Genomic DNA, 17574 nt, shown 5'->3' with positions numbered 1-17574 from the left:
TTAGCAAAAATTGGAAAGGGTAATCTTGTGTGTTTAGAACGAGCACAAACATCACAATTAGAAAGAATACAAAGAGAATCTAAAATTTTAGAAATAATAAAACTGGAGGGATGACCTAGACATTGATGCCATAGGGTCTTATTAGCAGCAGATTGAACAGCAAAAAACACAAGGGGGTCGGGACGGTACACGTAAAGCCCATTGCAGAGTTCACCCGCTCCAATAAGCTTCATCGACTATGGGTCCTGAAATAAGCAATTATTAGAAGAAAAAGTAATAATGCAAGAATTGTGAAGGGCAATTTGGGAAACAGATAATAGATTAAAGGTTAAAAGGGGAACAAAATAAACTTGAGTGAGGATGAGAGAAGGGGAGAGAACACATGTGCCGAGACCCTCAGCAGGCACATCTTGACCCGTGGGAAGCCGAATCGAATGGGGGGCTGCAAGGGGTTGGAGATCGGCGAAAGCTTCCTTGTGGTGGCAGATATGGTGGCTCCCGCCACTGTCTACCACCCAATGGAGGCGCCGATTGAGAGGAAAATCAAGATGAGGGGAGAAGAGGTTACCAATGAAGTTCACAGATGACTCAATCGGAGAAGATGATGGCGCGAGCAAGCCGAGAAGCTTCTGGTAGAGCTCCGGTGACAAGCCAGGAACCGGGCTTGAAGCCGATGAAGCGGCAGTGGTCTGGTTGACGCTGGACGGAGGCTGTCCGAGAATGGATGGCTGGGTCTTGGGTCGCGGGTTTCGGCCAGGTGGGTAACCGACGAGAGTCCAACAACGATCGCGGGTATGGCCATCTTTGCCGCAAGCTGTGCACTTGAAAGAGTTTTTTGGGCGTCCACTAGATCGAACTGGCATGGCCATGGTTTCCGATTGAGAGGGTCTAATGTTGAGCAGCCTTTGTTGCTCTTCTTGAAACAAAATAGAGAAGACTTTGCTTATGGGTGGAAGTGGATCCATGGCTAAGATTTGAGTGAGGAGGGAGGCGAAGGAATCGTTGAGACCGAGGAGGAACTGGAATACCTGTTCATCATCCGCTTGCTGCTGTAAAGCTGTGAGGTCAGTGCTTTGTTTGAGATGACCAAGTTCATCCCAAATTTGTTTGATTTGGTTATAGTAATCATGAATGGAATTTGTGGTTTGATGTAGGGAAGATAGAGTCCGTTTGAGTTGGTAGATTCTGGCATTATTGCCACGACAAAAACGAGAGGAAAGGTCCACCCAAACTTCACGTGGGTTGGTGTGATATTCAAGAGAATTGGCAAGAGAGGGGCTAATGGAATTGAGGATCCAGGTAAGAACCATATCCTTCGTTTGGTTCCATCGGGTGTATTCGGGTGTATTAGGTTCAGGAGCTTTGAGAGTGCCATCAACAAAACTAAGTTTGTTTTTGGCATTGAGGGCTCGGGTCATGGCTTTTTGCCATTTGGGATAGTTGTCGCCGGTTAGGAGTCCATTGACAAGGGTTAAGCTTGGTGAATCTGAGGGATGGAGAAGATATGGGAAAGGGAGGGAAGGGAGAGGTGGGTTGGAGGATTCAACCATGGTGATGCCAAAAAAAAATAAAAAACGAAACCTAGTCTGATACCATGTTAAGCAAGAGGGAAAACGAGTTTGAATAATTCAGTATATTGATTTTGTATTCTGCTTTACAAAATATATAAGTGTACAATGAAACTAATTATGGAAATTTACATATAAGGAAACTATATTATTGTAACAGTTGCCTAAGATTAAGAAATCATTAATTTTGTGTAATCTAAAAATATGGGAAGAGATGATTCTGTCAATATTAAATTCAATATATAAATGTATTCATTTATATATATTATATATATATACTTAATTCATGTCTTGTGTTTCTATTTTAATTTTCGTTTACTACAAGAAAAATGAACTTTTGTGATTAATTTATTATAACTAAAAAATTTTTTACAACTAATTTTAATTATAAATAGTTATTTTGTTAAAATTAATTAATCATAAATAAACAATTTTTTTATAATAATTACCGAAAAGGGTGAAGAAAGTCTTGGTCATTTCCCATTAATACTAGGGTCTTATTCAGCCACGCTAATTCAGCATATATACTCGGAGAAGCAACCTGTTCAAATAATTACTTGAGTCGTACGTCTCATCTAAAAGATTGACTTGATCGAACTAAAATAAAATTGACTACATGATCATGATGTGGGTGACCTCATAAATTAAAGACTTTCATATCAATGCATGCCTACAGCTAGCTAGCTGAATTTGCTCCGAAATTAAGCATGACCTGCCGGTGAAGGCTATATTCCCCAGTCAGGCTCTATCTGCTAGCTACTATATCTATATATATATATATATATATGTGTGTGTAGAAATATACAATATATACATTGAAAGTAATAATTTGGTTTAGTCAACTTCAGATGATCTTTCTTTTTCTTAAATTCGTAAATTTATAATAGTAATATTAGATATAATTATAGAGTATATAAATCTCCGTATACTCTTTTTGAAAAGAAAAAATTTATCATTAAAAATAAAATTTATCATGAATATAGATATCAAATTTGTCCACTTTTTTTATATAAAATTTACGTGTGAAATTTTTACATTCTAAAATTATATAAATAATCATTTTCCGATAAAGATATATACCTTTCCACGAGATGATGATCAGGTTGTCAAAGCTAAGGTTTCTATTTGTAAGGGACTTTATTTGTTTAAGTACCAGCTAATTAATTAGGCAAAAGCCTAGCTAGCAGCTTGATTAATTATTTCCAATAGAATTGTTTTTTAATCCAGTTTCGATAGGAGTAATTGGATCCGTTGGATGAGGGACATTTGTTTCCTTATTGCACGCAATCATATATATATATAAAACAATATGAGTCCCACGTCTAGCAGATTTCTAACAATAATCGAAGCCAAATCTTAGCTGCTAGCTTGACCTTAGAATGAGAAGACTTCAGAAGTAATCTTTGTTTATTGGGTTTTTACTTATAATTGAAATCAGATCATTATTTCTTCTTCTTCTTCTTCTTCTCGATTGCTTTTAGAGAATCATATAATTATAAATTAAAATAGATTGAAGATTGCGATGATCCCTACAGATGCTTATATTGCAATATGATTTGTATAAGTGTTCTAAATGTCAAAGTAAAGAATTGAACGAGAAAACTATTATGATCATTGCTGTAAATTTGCTAAATGTCTTTATTAATTTTACAATGAACGGAACAACTATATATTATGATTTTTGAAGATCCCGTGTTTTATCGCCTATCGCCTTGTGTTATCAACCTGTAACAAGAAAATATGTGGACCCAGTGTGCCTGATGCACCTCCGACACGTAAGTTAGAAATAGAGGTCATGTGATGCACTCTAACGAAAGATCTAGCCCTTTATATAGACGTGAATTCTTGCTTCTAAGGATAGTTTGATCTTTTCCCTTGACCTGGAAGATTCGATTATCGAGTTCCAAGGATGACTCGATTGAAAAAGGAAGGAGTTACCATTCTTATGTGAGCATCTCACCAAATTTTAGCTTGGAAAAAACAATGTGACCTAGCCTATAGACTTACTTTCATTTTACAACTTTAATAACACAATTTTAACAAGATCTATTACAATACACATCAAAGATTCATTTCATACAATAGACTTAAAGTGTTTAAACTAAAAGATTAAATACTTACTATTTATGTTATATCTTATTCTTTAGGAGACTTTCACATTCCAAGATACCTTTTCTTGGTACTTGGAAGGTTTCGGCCAAGGGTTTGTTTCTTCTACGTGCATGGCTGCCGCCAGGGGCAACCAGCCCCCTCCAACACTTCATGCTAGGCCAAGAACTTTTGCCGAGTTGGTGCTTCAAACTCCTCAGGCACTCCCTGAGGTGTCTATTCCTTTCCAGTAACCCAAATGTGTTGATGGTGAGTTTTTCGTGCAATTTACAAAGGAGGAATTGGATCTTTCAGCAATCCCATTTCGGTTCTCTATGGTGTTAAAATTCTTAAGGCAAAGGCCATCTTTGGATCGCATCAAAGGATTTATTCATAGCAGATGGGGCCTTTCAAACCAACCAGTAGTTTCTGTGATGCGCAAGCCTCAGAAGGTATTTGTGAGATTTTCAAATGAAGAGGATTTCCTAAAGTCTTTTTCCCGTGAAAGTTGTGACATCGAAGAGGTTGCTTATAGGCCCTTTCAATGGTCGACAGATTTTAAAGAAGATGAGGAACTAGCGCTGGTGCCGGTTTGGATCATGTTACCTGGCCTCCCTCTAAATCTCTACCAAGAATTGTTTTTACATAACATTGTGGCACCAATTGGGGTTTTTTTTAGGAGGGATAATGTGACACATTGTGCGACTAGAACATATGGTAAGCGGGTGTGCGTTCTTATGAATATTGATCAGGAGCCGATTTATTCTATCTGGATTGGGACACAGAGGCATCCAACTAGTATTTCCCAAGAGGTTGAATATGAAACTTTACCTGCCTCTTGTTCCTGTTGCAAAGTGCAAGGACATAATTTGAAGACTTGAAAGGTCAACATGAAAGAAGGAAAATAGACTAGGAATTTGAAGGTTATTAAGTCGAGTAGAATCTGGGTCCCAAAGGACAAAGAAGATGAGGCGAAGGATAAAAAAGTGCAATCTAATAATAATATAAAATCCCCTGTTTTGGACTTGGAATCCAAGGATCTTGTTTTGGATGATGGTAATGATGTAGGGATATCGACTTTGGAGACGGATGCAGATATGGATGATATGGAAGTCCCAGTGCATAGGAAAGATCTGTTGATATGTGGAGAATCAAGCGGGACCATACCTGATGAGGAGTTGGTTTCCATATCGAAAATAGATCTGCATCGAATGCTGAGATTAACCCATCGGCTGATGATGCAATAGAGAATGTAATGGTGCAGTCTAGAGATACACTGCCAGCAGTATCAAAAGATTTTGCATATGGTGATTTTCAATCAAGAATCATACTTTATGGAGTTGAAATCTGATGATGGAGGCAATATTCCTCATCCTGGGAAAGATAGGGATGGATCCTCTGATTCTGATTTAGTGGTAAAAAATACACCAAGCAAAAAAATTTTATGTAGTTCTTATAGGGCTCCGAGTAAGCCCCCTCAGCAGAATATATGATTAGCAAACTTATATATTGGAATATCCGAGGTTTTGGCACCTCGAAAAAATGATTGAGGGCGTTGCTACGATTGCATAAACCTACTCTTCTATTTCTTGCGAAATCTTTTAGGGATGATAATCATTTGTGTTATGGAAGAATTCTTTATCTTTTGACGAGTGCCAGTCGAATGCTGATCAAGCAAGCAAGATTTGGTGTTTTTGGAATGCTCGTCGCAGGTGAATGTTATAGGTGTTTCAAATTAGCATATTACCCTGCTTATTAATTCAGGTGTATTGATTTTGGCAGTTTATGCTAAATGCCGGCATTTAGACCGAAGGTCTTTGTGTGCCGATATGCTTGTTATTAATAATATCAAGTTGCCTTATGTGATTATTGGGGATTTCAATATCTTACGCAATGATAGTGAAAGACGAGGGGGAAATCCAAGGTTGCTTACGGCAATGGAGGACTTCTGCTCTTTTATTAATGATGGCAGATTTGTTGAGCTGCCTTTCTCAGACAATAAACTTTCATGGTGCAATGGTCAATTAGGGATGGCATGTACATGGGCTAGGCTTGGTAGAGCTTTATACAACTCTAAGTTTATGGATTTTTTCTCGTTGGGTAGACTTCACTACCTTCCAAGGAGGACTTCAGATCACTCCCCTATGCTTTTGGGTCTTTCGGAACCATCCTCTAGGTATGGTCCTGACTCGTTTAAGTTTCAATATATGTGGACGAGTCATGAGGATTTTTGGAGGTCTGTTTCTAGTTCTTGGCAGGTAGAGGTAAATGGTACTGGTTTGTGGAAGCTTGCTGAAAAACTGAAGAGGTTAAAACTGGTCATTAGAATTTGGAATAAGGAGGTGTTTGGCTAGACAGGGAAGCATATTAAAGATCTAGAAGCAAAAGTGGAGGAAGGAGAATCTAGCTTGCAAGAATGCTGTTCAGAAGACGTTGAAACAGATGTTTTAGCTAACAAAATTGAGCTTGATGTCTTGTTAAAAAGGGAAGAATCTCGTATCGCTCAACAAGTCAAGCACGATTGGGTCTCGCATGCTGCGGTTTCGATCTCTTTCTTTAAAGCTTTGTAGTCCCATAAACAGAATGTGGTGATGGAAATGAAGCTCTCTGATGACCGAGTGCTTACCTCGTCGGAAGGAATTCATAAGGCTGCGTGCATTTATTTTGAGGATTTTCTCAAAGTAAAAACGTTGAGTTCATTGCCAGACTTGGCTGAGTTAATATCAAGAATAGTTTCGGTTGAGGCAGATAATTGTTGGCAGTAATCCTTCTGTGGGGGAAATTAAAGATTCTATTTTTCTCTATTCCTATGGATAGTAATCCTGGACCTGATGGCTTTGGATCAGGTTTCTATCAGCATTGTTGGTCTTTAGTGCAACAGGATTTATTGGAAGCAATTAGTGATTTTTTTTGCAGGGCCGCATTACCAAGGTTTTACTCTGCCTCTTTTATTATCTTAATTCCCAAAGTTCAAAATTCCACTTCATTTGGGAACTTTAGACCGATCAGTCTCTGTTCAGTAGTCTATAAAATTTGTTCTAAGATTCTAGGGAATATATTTACTTCAATCTTCAGCAGTATTATTTCTATGGAGCAAGGAGCTTTTTGCAAGGTAGAAGTATTTTTGAAAATATTAGTCTTACTCAGGAGCTTATTCATGATATTAATAAGCTAGCCCGATGAGGTAATATTATGATGAAAATTGATTTTGCAAAAGCTTACGACACTATTGACTGGGAATTTTTATTCCATGTCTTGGAGGCTTTTGGGTTTTCTTTGAAACTTCACCATCTGTTAGTCCAATGTGTTACTACGCCTTGGTATTCTGTTGTGATGAATGACACTACAAAAGGGTTCTTTAAGGGTGGATGAGGTCTTCGTCAAGGGGATCCTCTTTCTCCTTATTTATTCATTTTAGTGGAGGAAGTTTTTTCTCGGCTGCTAAAGAAGAAATTTGAAGATGGAAGAATTAAATGCTTCTCTCATCCAAGTCATGGTCCTATTATTTCTCATCTTTTATATGCTGATGACATGGTATTTCTGCTAATGGAGGGAAATCTTCAGTTTCAGAGATTGTTGGTGCACTCCGCACTTATGCTTCATGGTCGGGTCAACAGGTGAACAACGCCAAATCTTCGATTTTTTTCTCTAAGAAAATCAATACTACTAGATGGCGACATCTCTTATCAGTTACACAATTTTAGGAAGGGGAGTTCCTGGTTAGATACTTAGGGGTGCCAGTTGTTTCTGGAAGATTGAAGTTAATTCATTTTCAGGATGTTATTTAAAGAGTTTGGAAGAAGATTAAAGGTTGGAAGTTGAATTTTCTTTCCGATGGGGCGAGGGTGATCTTGTTAAAGCACGTCTTGTTGAGCATGCCTGTTCATCTACTATATATGATGCATGTTCCGAAAATGGTGTTTCTTCAGTTTAATAAGATATTTAGCACATTTTTCTGGGGCTCAATCAATGGGAGTCCTAAGAAGAAATGGATTAAATGGGATAGATTATGCAAACCGGTAGATGAGGGAGGGATTGGCTTGAGGAATCTTGTTGATGTACAGAGATTTTGCATCTCAAATTTGCCTAGAATTTGCTATGTTCAGATTCTTTATGAAAAATATTTTTTTGTGCGAAATACATGCATGGACAACATCTACTGGAGATTATCCATCTAAAGGCACCTAGTTTTGGAAATCGATTTCCAAAGAAATTTCTATTCTACTTTCACACTCCAAGTGGAAAAATAGGGATGGGAATGTGTCTTTCTGGGGAGACAGTTGGCTTAATTCTGGACCTTTAATGGAGCAATATCCGATTGTGGGAGATCCGACAATGAAGGTGAAGCACTGCATGCTAAACAACAGTTGGGATCTAGAGCAACTTGAGCAGTTAGTAGGGCCAGAAAAAACGGAGGAGATAGTTAATGAGATCAGGAATAGTAGGCAAGGTAATGATCAGCTTATTTGGTTAGGAAACTCGGATGGGTCTTTCACGTCCAAAAGCGTCTGCTCTTTTGTTCAGATTAGTAATCCTAAATGTCCATGGTCGGGTTGGATTTGGAATGCGGCTTTATCGAAGAAATTTTCTATGCTTATGTGGAAGGCTTTAAATTCATGTCGTAGTGTGGATGACCGTATAAGGAGACTTGGTGTGCCTTTAGTCTCAACATGTGAATGCTATCAAGAAGGTGCCTTTGAGGATATTAATCTTGTGTTATATAGTGGTAATATTGCTATGGCCATATGGAAATTTAGCTCAAATATTTTGGGTATCCCGTTTATCTCAAACCGGTCTTGGAGAGCAACTGTTGAGGCTTAGTTTCGGAGAGCATCGAAGTCATCTCATCTTGGTAATCTTATCGAACTCATACCTGTGATTATTACCTGGAATTTATGGAATTGGCGATGTAAAGCTCAGATGGAATGAAGAAAAGAGAAGGTTCATGCTTTATAGAGATTGATAAAGTATTGGATTCATTAGGTTGGTATTAAGATTCATAAGGCTTCCCAGCTAGTGGAGAAGGATGTACAGATCTTGAGGTCTTTGAATCTTTCTATTAATTCAAGAGAGAATGAGACATTAATGGCAGTGAGGTGGGAGAAACAAAGAGAGACTAGCTTAAACTGAATGTGGACGGGAGTAGTTTTAATAATCCTTGAGTTTTGGGTGCCGGAGGAGTAGTCAAAAATGAATTTGGTAGAGTGGTTTTTGCTTTTGTCGAATCTATTGGTAACGGGAGCAATAATCTTGCAGAAGTTATGGCCCTTCGAATAGGTCTTCAAAATTGCAAAAGATTAGGGTTCAACAATATTATTATTGAAATTGACTCTCTTTTGGTTGTTAACTGGATTCAAAAAGGAAGTTGTAGTCTTTGGTACTTAGAGGATTTTTGGGAAGACATTGTTAATATGTTGGCAGCAATGAGTTTTTCTATTAAGCATATCTATCGAGAAAGAAATAAGGCCGCAGATTTTTTGGCCAGTCTGGGTAGTTTTGGGATCTCTCATGATTGGTCAGGGCAGATGGAAGTTCCTCATCTATTAAAATGTATACTTAGAACAAATTCATGTGGACTGGCATACCTTAGGAAGTGTTAATATTTCTGGAATGGGTACTACGCGGTTTATTGGAGTGTTGGCTTGCGGCACTCCAACAGGCTTGTTTATATCCTTTATAGGCTTGTTTAGATTGATTTATTCATTTATAGGTATGTTTAGATGTTTTTTGGTTATAATTTTGAATTATTTGATCTGGTGTTTTGAAACTTGGGGGTTATAATTCTTTTCATTTTATTGTAAATCTCAAGTATCTTGATTGTTACTACCGTATTCTTCTATCACAAGCGAGTGCTTATTAATAAATTTGGGTTGGAGTTATTATTGGACATGTAACTACCTTCTCTTTCATTTAAAAGGGGGAAAAAAAAAAAGAGTAAAGGTGAACATCTCGCTATTTCCTCAAGGGGGAACATCTCTAGCTGTCAACAATGGTTACTGTTAGGTGGTGCAATTTCTTGGCGGCAAGTGTACTGTACGCCCATAATCTTCCAACACATTGGGCCTCAATCGACATTGTTGGGCCCGTTTAACGGGGCTGGAAAGACGTCTCCAATGGTCATTGTTGTAAATAAATAGTTATTTTTTTATGGTGTGTAGCTATGACTAATAATTTAATTAAACATGTGATTGAGATGGCTCGTTTGGATAACTATCTTAATCCATCTCATCTCATTTCATTTAATTTTTTTTCTAAACATCACTCAAATATAAATACTTTTTAATTTCAAATATTCAATTTTTTCATTTAATCTTTATCTAATCATTATTTGAATTTTCATAAACTTTCAAGTAAAACACAAGAAACAATTAAACTTTTTCAAATTATAAAATAAAAATTATATTAAAAAATTATATTCTAAATAAATTTAATTTTATAATATTTTTATTCAATTTTTTCTATCTCATTTTCTAAAACCCAATTAAACATCTTAACTCAAATTATTTTATTACTATTCACAAACCATTTCACTATTATTTACAATTTTCTCATCTCATTTCAACATCCAAACAAGACCGAGGTTTCTTGTGATTTACACTTCTTACAAATTTGAAATCCTTTTGGATTGTTTAAACAAGATCATATATAAACAAAGTCAGATGTAAATATCCTATAATTAATTAATGTGCATCTCCAAAGTTCATGTTCCAAACGTAATTGCAATATAAGCTTATATTGCAATCTAATTTGATTATAAATAACTGAAATTAATCTCATTTTTCCATCCATTTTTAAGAGTTAAATTTGCACCCAATTATAAGCAGTATGTATGTATTCGATCCCTTTGTTTTTGGAATTAAAGAGGATCTCTTCAACTATATTTGGAATTAAAGAGGATTAATTACTTGGTTTAACAAATAGGTTGAGAAAGATCACTAAAAACTAATTACATGTAGCACTTTAAATAAAAAAGGATCCAATGTGTATGAAAATATTCAAAAAGACTTTAGGGTAAATAACATTTATCCCATGGATTAACTATCATTCTAATTTTCTCCAAACGATCCTTAATTTAGTGCAACTCATAATTTGTTTGGAAATCTTAGTGTGACGTCCCAAACTATAAACAAGAATGCAATATCGAAATATGAATGGTTAAAACGATAATGAGTATCAGTGGATGATGAAAAACTACTTGTTATCTTTTATTTATCTGTCAATCATTTATACTATATCAGGGTATATTGATAAAACAATGATATCTAGTTAAAAGGATGATAGCTAGCATCTAATTAATATTATGGTTTATGTACATAACATTATCTATATATTTGATACCAACTATAACACCCCGGTCCCGGATGGGTCGGAGAGTTACTTCTTATCATTTAAAATCATATATCACAGTTCAGATATAAACTTTAACTTTTCAACTACACATGAATCTCAATGTTTAAATCTCCAACTCCCAAAATGATTAACTATGAATGCCACTAAGTCTCAAAATAAATAATCACCTTCCAAAAATCAAGTCAACAGAGTAGACAAAACTACTGGCTAAAATTCTCAAATAATCAAAGTACCCTCTTATACTTATTCCACTAAGATCATATGGCCTTATATGTGCTTTGCACTCTTGATCCTCAACTGAAACATCCAAAACATCTGAAAAATATTGTGGAGGTAAGGGGTGAGTTATCAACAATTCAGTAAGCAGAGAATATATACTAACATGTAAACATTAACATTTTCATAGAATTCAGTATGTAGAAGCAAACATTTCATTTTCATAAACAAATCTCAAAATCGTGTTATCAGAAAAACCAGAGCGATTTTCAATATTTTCATATTCAGATACCAATTGTTCATATTAAAGAAAACACTTTGGCATAACATAGCTGAACATCTTCTTCTTATCATATCATATCATATCGTAACATGTCACCGTATCATATCATATATCATATTTAACTCCCAAAGTAGAGTTGTGCTATCCCCAGTGGCCAAACCAAGCAGTATCATATTGTGAAACTTTCCCTTATTCATTCTCGAAACCCCGAGTGTGCACACAGGAAAGAATACATAAAAGACCACTTTGTGGATGTGCTCATATCATATCATATCATGTTGGTACCAACCATATCACGTGAGCCAGTGTCATCATATTAGAACCAGAATCAGAATCAGAGTAGAAATAGATAAGTCATGCCAAAGGTTTTTCAGATGCATATCATATCAAACCATGTGCTGAATATATTCATATCATTTTCATATGATAAAAAATAGATCCAAAACATTTTCGTATAACATGTACAAAAATTCACAGATTTTATAGTCGCTCTTTTGCCCGTTTTAGAAACATGTCAAATATTGCTCATGTCTATACTTTTTATGTCAAAAAGTATTTTTTTCTCTTTCATACAAATTTCATGAGTGAATGTAGAACCCATAACTGAAATTGTTTTCACATTTCTTTTAAAACATAACATGCATATTTTACAAACCAACCTCAATTCATTTTCCTTTTTATGCAAATCTAGTATAAGAATCCCGCTTACCTAAACGTTTTAAGTTTTCTGAATTTTTCCACAACTGTGCCGAAAGAATATCAATTGTCACCTATACAAAATACTAAACATTCCTAAGCTTCTAGAATGACTGTTAAAACTCTCAATCTACTTAAGAAAAACATACTCGAAAATAGCTTTAACAATTATTTAGTTATCAGAAATCTAATAAATACTATCATCCATTAAATATAATATTAACTTATTAATATAATTTTCTCAAATATGGCAAAACAACTTAAATTCATTTTAAAAATTGACTTACTCATATTTAGAACTCATATATTTATAAACTATTATTGAAATCATAATTTAATACTGCTAACATGTAATATAGTAACAAATTGTAAATTTATTAAACAATAGTAATTCATAATTATCCTTAATCATATCTAATTTAACACCATCAAGAACTTATATCATATAATTGGCTTAAAGTGTTTAAAATAAAAGATTAAATACTTACAATTTACAGCTTAATAAAATACTTATATCAAATTTAAATAATGTAAAAAAAAATGGAAAACTCATTTAATAAAATTAAAATCTTATTATTTACTATTGAAAGTAATATAATTATACTTAACACAATTACCTCCATATGCCCTTCAAATGCTATATGACAAGGGATTAAAAATAAACATTTATACTTACTATATAGTTCTGAAATTCATTTTTAAAAATACTAATTTAAAAAATAAATAAAACAATTTAAATCTTCGTTTATTTTCTTTATACGTGCTTATAATAAAACAACGCCTTTCATAAAATAAATGAAATATATAGACAAAAGATTCAAAATAGAACCTGCCTAATAACAGGGGGTGTAATAAGGAAATATCATAAAAATGCATAACAGATTTTTTAGATTAAAGCATAACATCATGTGATGGAACCAAGCTCACAGTGAGAGGAACTCGTGACGGTGGGTCCAAGTGACACTGGGTGGATGTTGATAGCGGCACGGCTTGGAGTAGCGGTAGGGCACAAATCGGCACACGGTGGCTAAAGGTGGCACAAACGACATTTTCTATGGCTCTCTTGGTGATTCACGTCAGCTCCATCATGGGTCTCGAACCTAAACCAACTGAGCGGTAGCGTAGGATGTTTTTTCTATTTCGGTGGTGTAAAAATAATTTACTTTTAGAGACGTTCGAGGCTTACGATGGTCTCCATGGTGGTGCAACCAGCCATGGTGGTGCAATGGCTTGAGGATTGTTATTCTAAGGGATGTGATCACCAAACGGTGTACTCCTTTGAATGACACCGTCCAACATGGTGATTGTTCCTATGAGGGGTGATGTTTAAGAAAGTGTCAAGAGACACAACGTCTTGATTTAGTCAAAAGGTTATGTGTGACTAGTGAAGTGTCAAGAGACACAACCTTTTGATTTGGTGCACAAATGAAATTACTCAATTCTCTTTATTCATCACAAACTTGTGGGACAAATACTCTCACTGGAGTGTCACCATATTGTCAAATTCTGCTTCTTTTTGTTCTTAATTATTCTACAGTGGTATTAGAGATAGGTTATGACAGAGGAAATTTTTTTACGCATTGTGAAGACGATAAATAGACAAGTGCTTGGTTTGACAACTACACTTGCATATTATATTCATCTTCGTTTGCTTGAAAATGCGAAGGATAAACTTTTCCAAATCACGGTGGGAGAATTAGAGTACACTGAGAATTTTCAAAATCTTGTAAGTTGTTATTATTTTGAAGAAAATTATTGGAATATTTTTACACAAAGAAATAGTGCATTTTCCAATTTTTCATCACCCATTGTTACTATTCTGGGGGGTCGTCGGAGTTCATCACCACTGCCGGACCTCGTGGAACTTGGGAGCACGTCGGAATCCTCAAAACCGATGACCATTTCACCAGACGGATGTGAGGATCCAAGTTTTCTGTTTCGGAAGAAGTCCAGCGCGAGGAAGAAGAAGGTGGACGTCCAACGGTAACATAATTTCAAACTTATCTTGGTTAAACGACATTATCATTCAACCAAGGGAGGATAAAAACGGCAAAAAAGACATTGTCGTTTTGCCCAATTCTGAAGAAGCAAAGCTAAAGCCGAGCCGAACCCAAGCCAAGATTCAAGTCGTTCTCTAAGCTAAGCCACGAACGGAGCCGTTGACCGAGCCGCCGATTGCCGGTTTTCTCCAGACCTAGTTTGAACCAGCTGAACCGGATTATTCGGTTTCTTGAACCGGTTTATGACAGATTTGTTCAATCGGGTCATTCAAGATCTTTTCAAGCCCAATTTGGTCCGTTCAAAAGCCGTTGTCCTCCAAATTTCAAGTCAAAACATTACAAAGCACCTGTTGGTCGAAATTATCACCAGAAATTCTTTGAAAAATGTGAAACATCAAGGAAAGGTCGTGGATATCCTCGATCAGGGAATCACTTTCATTATTCTCCTTATTTAAAATATAATAGGAGAATTTCTAGGCTACAACATTGGATTAAATCCAAGGGTTAATTTTTTTACAGTTGAATTATTGTATTTAAATAGTACACATTTATTATTTATGCATTCTTCTTGTTGATTAATTTTTAAAGGTTTATTATTCATGACACCAAAGAAAAGTATTGATCCCTCAGGAATACAAAAACTGAATGGAAGAAATTTTCGGGCCTGGAAGAGGTATATAACTTTTCTTCTAACCCATGAAAAGACCATATATACATTAACAACACCAAAGCCATGGGAAGAAATTGTAGAAAATAGAGTAAGTGAAAGTAGGAGCAGCATTTCAAATAAAAATAAATGGATAGAACACAATGCATGGGCAAAAACTTTAATTTTGCATTGCAAGAGTGATCACATTATTTTTTTTATTTGAAGACTATGAATCTGCTAAAGAAATTATGGATGGTTTAAGGTCGGATACCTACATACAGTTATTATTGGATAAGTATAACTGGACTTGTATAAAAGAGAATGATTATACTGGCGATCATGTATTTCAAATGGAGTTAATTGCAAAAAAATTACATGATGTTGGTCATCCTCTCAATGATAAAAGACAATCTTAAATAGTCTTCATTCATTTTGGAATCACATTGTTATTTCTTTAACACCCAATGAAAATGAAGTAACAATGATATCGCTTCCAATACTTTTAGTACTTAAGGAGAAATAATGAAGAGAAGGAATAAAGATAATGAATCATCCAATTTATTGATAGCTCATGACAAATGTTCTACATAGAACAAGATAAAGCCAAAACAATTTAAGAAAAAGAAATGGTTAAAAAGGAAACAGAATAAACCATTTTTTGGAAACTGTTTTAAGTGTAAAAAGAATGAGCATTACAAATCACAATGTCCTAATAAGGGAAAAGCACAAGAAAGTAAGGAAATTATTATGACAATCTCAGAAATAATGCTAGTGGAACCAGCGTCAGATTCATGGTGGGTTGACTCTGCAACAACAAGACATATATGCAGGAACAAAGATATCTTTGTCAAACTTGAAGATAAACAAACAAGAGAGCACAAAGTGTATATGGGCAACAATACATGCTGCGATGTCTTAGGGCAAGGTACATGTAAATTCAAAGTGAATGGTTCTGTTCTTTTACTTAGCGATTTATATGTACCTAGTATACGTAGGAATTTAGTATCAGTTCCTGTACTAGATCAGAAAGGCTACACAGCTGAGTTTAAGTCTGAAACCGTTGTAATAAGTAAGGGCAATGTGTCAGTGAAAGGCGTGAAAGATCACGATATGTATGTACTGAATGTTGATATTAATAAAATACATATTTTTGATTATTTGAATGTGTCTACAGATTGTGCATATTTATGGCATTTAAGTTTAGAAAAATTCTTATTGCAATCCCCCATTCAGGGTCTACAATGCAGTCCTTTAATAAAACGCAGCGTTTCATTAAATAAATGAAACACTGCATTTTATTAAAGGAAAAGAAACCCCTAGAACCCAGGAAAAGAAACCCCCAGACCCCAGACCGAAGCCCCCAGACCCCTTCATCGCCCAGACCAAGCCCATCGCGCACGCACGCACAGTGCCGTCGCCGTGCCCAATCCCATCGCGCAGCGTCGTTGCCATCTTCGTCTACATCGTGCAGCGTGGCCATCTCCATCTTGGTGAGGGATTTCCTTCTCTACGATTTGAGCGGTAGTTGGTCTTGCTGAGCATGAGTTTTTCTAGTTTGAACGTGAATCTTGAATTGGTTCTGCATGTAATTCTTCGCATTCTTTCTTTCTTAAATTGGTTTTGCTTGGTTGTAAATTTATTTTAAGATCTTTACTTGTTTGTAGAAAATATTTCTGGTTTTAGAAATGCACTCTACATGTTTGTTCAAATTTGTGAATGGGTTCCTATTTGGTAATTTATGCTTGCAGTTTATGTGTTTGAACTTGTAGACTTGTTCATAGGCTTCTTGCAACTCACTTATTGCTTGAATACTAAGAGATGGCACATTAATTAATAAATAATTTCAAAAGTAGCTGAACTTAACATATTCTATTTTTTCATGTCATTAAAGCAGTCCATATGCATTGTGTGTCCACACTTCAAAATTTTGGTGGCTTTGATTGAGTCAAAAAGATACTGTCTGCATAAAAGCAACTTGTTAGAACAAAAAACTCTTTTTAACTTTAAAAAAAGTCTACACTCAAAGCTTGAACCTCATAACAAACAGGGCAGAAATTCTTCATGGAGTTCTCCACACGAGTGATTATCAAGAATGTCCACTAGATAGCAAGATCCCGTGCTCAATACCACAATAACTAAAAATTCAACTAATAGTTAGAAAATAGCATATATAAATTAATGTATAATATAAGCAAAGAATCAAGCATTCATTGATAAAAGAAAACAGCCCAACATTTGAACAAAGTGCCAAACATGAAAATTTGGCACATCATTCATCCCTCTCAACTTTCACCCATCGTCATTTCAGCCCCAATCCCTCTCATCTCTTGAGATTGTAAAAGTAAAAAAAGATTTTCATGTCATAGTGGCAAATCAATGAGTATATATACTATCAAAAATACCTTCACGCAGACTACAACCCAACTTTTTTACCCTACCTATCCTAAGTTTCTCCAAATTTGCACCCCATTTGGCAAACTAAATGGTCATTTCTAAGAACTATGAGTCTAATTGATATGCAAGATATTCATTTGCATGTATATACGATGACAACTTAGTAATACATTCAATCCAAAAAACAGAAGCAAATAGACCCAAGACAAATTTCAAAACTTTGTACCCCGGACTTCAGTCAACTAGACCAGCAATTACTAACTTTTATCCATTTTCTATGTAGGCATAACACATTTCCAGCATTACATAGTTTCGAGAACTGTGTAAAAT

The 17574-nt window shown here is 35.4% G+C and overlaps 1 protein-coding gene across 1 annotated transcript; it reads right to left on the bottom strand.

The window, feature by feature from the left end:
• Positions 1-210: 210 nt before the first annotated feature.
• On the bottom strand, positions 211-1550 carry LOC121242195. The gene is made up of 2 exons (XM_041140088.1): positions 395-1550; positions 211-245 (listed from the first exon to the last, which is right to left on the bottom strand). The coding sequence occupies exons 1-2, from the start codon at positions 1548-1550 to the stop codon at positions 211-213; spliced, it is 1191 nt and encodes a 396-aa protein (XP_040996022.1).
• Positions 1551-17574: the final 16024 nt, after the last annotated feature.

This window comes from Juglans microcarpa x Juglans regia, chromosome 8D (assembly GCF_004785595.1).
Source record: "Juglans microcarpa x Juglans regia isolate MS1-56 chromosome 8D, Jm3101_v1.0, whole genome shotgun sequence".
Taxonomy (NCBI): Eukaryota; Viridiplantae; Streptophyta; class Magnoliopsida; order Fagales; family Juglandaceae; genus Juglans; species Juglans microcarpa x Juglans regia.
Note: the sequence above shows the minus strand (reverse complement) of the source record. Positions and strands in the feature narration are given on the sequence as shown.

Excerpts from the sequence above, each read along its gene's own strand:
- LOC121242195 (XM_041140088.1), bottom strand. The coding sequence starts at position 1,550 with ATGGTTGAATCCTCCAACCCACCTCTCCCTTCCCTCCCTTTCCCATAT. Across the intron at positions 246-394 it reads TCAAGATGTGCCTGCTGAGG|GACCCATAGTCGATGAAGCT; the intron begins GTCTCGGCACAT and ends TGCTTATTTCAG.